This window comes from Symphalangus syndactylus, chromosome 6 (genome assembly GCF_028878055.3).
Source record: "Symphalangus syndactylus isolate Jambi chromosome 6, NHGRI_mSymSyn1-v2.1_pri, whole genome shotgun sequence".
Lineage (NCBI taxonomy): Eukaryota > Metazoa > Chordata > Mammalia > Primates > Hylobatidae > Symphalangus > Symphalangus syndactylus.
In genome coordinates this window covers 49621431-49625593 of record NC_072428.2, presented here as the reverse complement: position 1 = coordinate 49625593, position 4163 = coordinate 49621431, and the positions used below count along the sequence as shown (strand labels likewise).

At 47.7% G+C, this 4163-nt stretch overlaps 1 protein-coding gene across 1 annotated transcript; it reads right to left on the bottom strand.

Moving 5' to 3' along the window:
- Positions 1-574: 574 nt before the first annotated feature.
- On the bottom strand, positions 575-3210 carry MRPL17 (mitochondrial ribosomal protein L17). The gene is made up of 3 exons (XM_055282590.2): positions 2904-3210; positions 2524-2592; positions 575-2181 (listed from the first exon to the last, which is right to left on the bottom strand). The coding sequence occupies exons 1-3, from the start codon at positions 3075-3077 to the stop codon at positions 1897-1899; spliced, it is 528 nt and encodes a 175-aa protein (XP_055138565.1). The 5' UTR covers positions 3078-3210; the 3' UTR covers positions 575-1896.
- Positions 3211-4163: the final 953 nt, after the last annotated feature.

Genomic DNA, 4163 nt, shown 5'->3' with positions numbered 1-4163 from the left:
AACGGGGTTTCACCATGTTAGCCAGGATGGTCTTGATCTCCTGACCATATGATCCGCCCGCCTTGGCCTCCCAAAGTGCTGGGATTACAGGCGTGAGCCACTGCGCCCCGCAGTAAAATTCTTGATGCTGTTACTTTCTTTGTGTTATCCCTGAGCCTTTAGCAAATGTTTTAGGATTCATGTACTTTCATTTGGACCAAAACATTAAAGGGGAAGTAGTGTCCTTTGAGGCCACTGTGGTAGTGGCAGTAGCCCGTTATTGTGAGCTCATTGATGGTACAGGTTGTTTCTTATCTCTAGTCTCTATTAGACGAACAGTGGATATTGTATCCCCTCTGCCTAAATTGATGCTGGGAACTAGCAGATGCTCAAAAAGCATGTAGGGAACTGTTGGAAGTCCCAAAGGGAGATATATTTCTGGGGTCTAAGAGGAAAAGCTACAGGAGCCCAGCCACAATCCATCTATTTAAAATAAAGATGTGGTTTTAAGGAAAGTGGTTTCTCTAGAAGCCAGGTATGACTGCTAGATATCTAGCTAGGGTGGATATTCATGCTAAGACAGAAGAGGGGTATATTTTTTAGCAGAAGCAGAGTTGCAGCTTTATTTCATAAATGTTTTGAATGTCTACTATATTTCATTTAAAATATAAGAGCTTTCTGGCTATAATATGAAGAACAAACCAGAGTACAGAAAAAGAGATAAAGAGCTCTGTTGGAAGTAGACGAGTATGACTAAGGCAGCTACAGCTAAATTAGCATCAGAATAGTTCGTTCTGTCACTGAAGCCATGTCTGCTACACCAGTGATCCCTTTACCCTTACTCTTACTTATTATCTCAGACAGTAGATGGGTTCAGTGGGCCAAATACACTCAGAAGATAGAGCCTAAGATAAAATGTCTTCTACCTACTTTACTGGGGATATGGCAATTATCAGGCACTGCTATCAAGTGTTCAGACCAAGAGTGATGGCTCCTTTCTAAGTCTTTCCATAACTACCACCCTACTAAAGCCTCTGAACCCAAGGGAATGGCAGCTTGGCTGTGCCAAGAAAGGGGCTCCCAGCTTCTCACATTCTGAAGCCGGATTTCCCTTTTCTGAGTTCCCAGAGAGGCCAGATTTGACAACAATAAAAACTTCCAGGAAATTCCCAGGAGGTTTAATTTCCTAATCCTTCTCTCGCATAGACCCTCTTTCTTACCCCTTACCCCAACAAGAGGAAGGAGCTTATCCCGGAGCCCAACATCCTCTGCTGAATGTCTCCACCCCTTTGGCCAAACTGGTGGAACATCTGAGTTCTTGGGTCCTCTCCTCCCAGGCCCACTCAGGGGGTTGAAGGGAACACATTAAGGTAATGTGTGATCCTGTCCCCTGAAGGTTCGTGGGGTACTAGATTGTTTAAGGAAGTTTCACTTGCAGATTGTCACTCCCCTACCCCTGTCAGGAAGTAATCTTTCTCTAAGAAATCCCAAGCACTCATCTCTAGGAGACCAGATGTCAAAACACAACCACTTCTGGCAACATTTGGAATTATAGGATGCATTCCCATGTAAACTGGCATTAAGAAAAACAAAATTGCACTAACCAAAAATAACCCAAATTTAAGGACCAGAAGCATAAGCCATGAATTTACTATCTCAGGTGGACTGAGCATTTGGATAATTCTCATTCTCCAGAAATCCCACAGGAAGGAAAAAAGAAATGAATTTATATATATTCATATAAAGACTTTTATCTATTGTGCAAAGATAGGGTCATCTGGCTTCCCAGAAGGTTCTCAACCCCATCAAGACTGTCCATTTTACATCTCTAGCTCCAGTTCTTCTCAGAGAGTAAAAGCACTCCAAAGGCCTGTGATCATGGGTACTGATTAAGGGCTGCAGACTCTTCAGATCCAGTTAAATCCCTGGTGTTTGAGCTGTGTGGGAGCTGTGGTTGCTTGCTTCCCGGCTCTGGCTGAGGTCCTGCCGCAAACCCTGCAGCAGCTGGTTTAGGAGTGTAAGGTGGCTGTCTCTGCGAGGCAGAGGCAGGGGTGGGAGGCAATTCCCTTTATACTCGATCACTGCCATCTTCGCCCGATCCCAACTCCGATTTGGAATCTGCAGCATTCTCGTGTAGCCCCCATTTTGATCTTTGTACCGAGGGGCCAGTACTTGAAACAGTTTTGGGATCAAATCCTTCTCCTAGAGGGAGAATTATCCAAGAGACAGCAGAGTCAGGCAAAACCGCAGAGGCATTTAATTTTACACCACTCCCAAAGGTAAGGTCCACCCACACATAGAAAGACCTCCCTCTCCCCTCGCCAATCTGGCAGAGTCAGTGTTACACAAAGGGGTCGTTTACAGACAGTTGTGCAGAGGTATATTCACATCGACTTCAACTAACTTAAGACACAGTTTCTAATTTAGTTAGCAACACTGGCCCATAAGTGAGTACCCAAGTTTAATTCTGCAGTTCTCCTTCTTCCAACCCCCACCGCCAGGGAGCAAAGAGTGGGATTTTGAAAGATGATAGGACGCACTCACTGTGAGCCAGAAGTCAGCCATGCGCATGGCTCGTTCGTTGGTGTCTCCCAGCTTCCCATAGTCGATGAGCTGTGAGGACATAACATCACAGATCCAACCGAGCAAGAAAACAAGGTGCCAATCTAATTTCTCTAATGCCGGACGGCAATCCATTCTTTTCACTAGCAAAGCATCTCCAATCTACGCCACCCCAACTCCGCAGCCCTAACACTCTTCCATTAGAGGCGATGGAGGGGCGGGTTCAGCCCAGGGTTCTAGGGGACTCAGACTTGAGTCTGGGGAATGGTTTACCAGGTTGGTCCCAGTCCCTTTCCACTTGCAGCCGGCTCCGCCCCCTCAGACCAGACCCGCAGAGTGGACAAGAGGGCCCCGCTCCTCACCTTCTCCGCGTAGCCCCTCATCTCGTCCACACGCGCCCATGGTGCCTCGATGCGTTCGTGCCGCACCAGCCCTGTGAGCAAGTTCCGCAACAGATGGATGCGGGACTCGGGACCGAGGCCCATACGGCGAAATACGCGGCCATGGGAGATCGCTGCAGCGACCGACAGCCGCATGTTTCCAGCTTCTGCCCGCCCCTTGGAGGCCGGAACTGGAAACTGGAAGGTAGACCGGGTGGAGGCAATTTCAGGGGACGCATGCGCCTTAGCTCGGAGCGTGGTGAACGTGTTTGCGCATGCGCATCAGAGCCTGCCTCGTTGGCAATCTCGGGAAGGGCGGAGAAACGGTGTTAAGCTTTTCCAGAGGCGGCGAGCGGGGCGGGCTTCAGGCATCCAGAGTGATCTGTGGCGGCCGAAGAACCAGGCGCCCCCTAGTGTGGCATAAGCAGGCCATCGGGTTTGTTTTTGAGCTGCGTCAGCCAGTGGCATTTAGGGCGATGGGACGCTCCGCCGCGGAGACTCCTGGAAAAGACAGCGTCTGAAGAGAAAGGCACCCGGAGGGTTCGGGGTCCTGCGGGCTGACGGCCCTACCCGGTCCAGCAGTGGCCAGCTGCCCTGGTTGACACCTGTAGGCATCGTTTTTAAAAACAGTGATTTTCAGTAGTAATGGTCAAATGGATAATAACGATGCCCGGAAAAGAAACGCAGATAATGAAATTTTTCTTTTATTGAAGTAATTATTCCAGTTAAAAAAATTACAGCACTAAAGGGAAAAGTAGTTGATTGTTTTTAATTACACCAGTGTGTTTTTTTAAGGGGAAGAAACATACCTACACACTTATGTGTTAATGAACAATAATATTATAGTTTGTTTTTGAGCCTTAACATCTGCAAATTGGCAATGACTGTCAAAATTATTCCTTGTTATAGGTTGAATTGTGTCTTCCCCCATGATTCTTCCCGTCACCAAAAAGCTATGTTAAGTCCTAACCTGCAGTAACTCAGAATGTGACCTTATGTGGAAACAGGGTCATTGCAGATGTAATTTGTTAAGATGAAGTCATACAGGCATAGGTGGGCACCTAATCCAAAATGCCTAGTGTCTAGATAGATAGATAGACACATATATACGTACATACATATATACAGGCCGGGCACGGTGGCTCACGCCTGTAATTCCAGCACTTTGGGAGGCCGAGGCGGGCGGATCACCTGAGGTCAGGAATTCGAGACCAGCCTGGCCAGCATGGCGAAACCCCGTCT

Excerpts from the sequence above, each read along its gene's own strand:
- MRPL17 (XM_055282590.2), bottom strand. The coding sequence starts at position 3,077 with ATGCGGCTGTCGGTCGCTGCAGCGATCTCCCATGGCCGCGTATTTCGC. Across the intron at positions 2,593-2,903 it reads TGAGGGGCTACGCGGAGAAG|CTCATCGACTATGGGAAGCT; the intron begins GTGAGGAGCGGG and ends ATGTCCTCACAG. Across the intron at positions 2,182-2,523 it reads TGGCTGACTTCTGGCTCACA|GAGAAGGATTTGATCCCAAA; the intron begins GTGAGTGCGTCC and ends TTCTCCCTCTAG.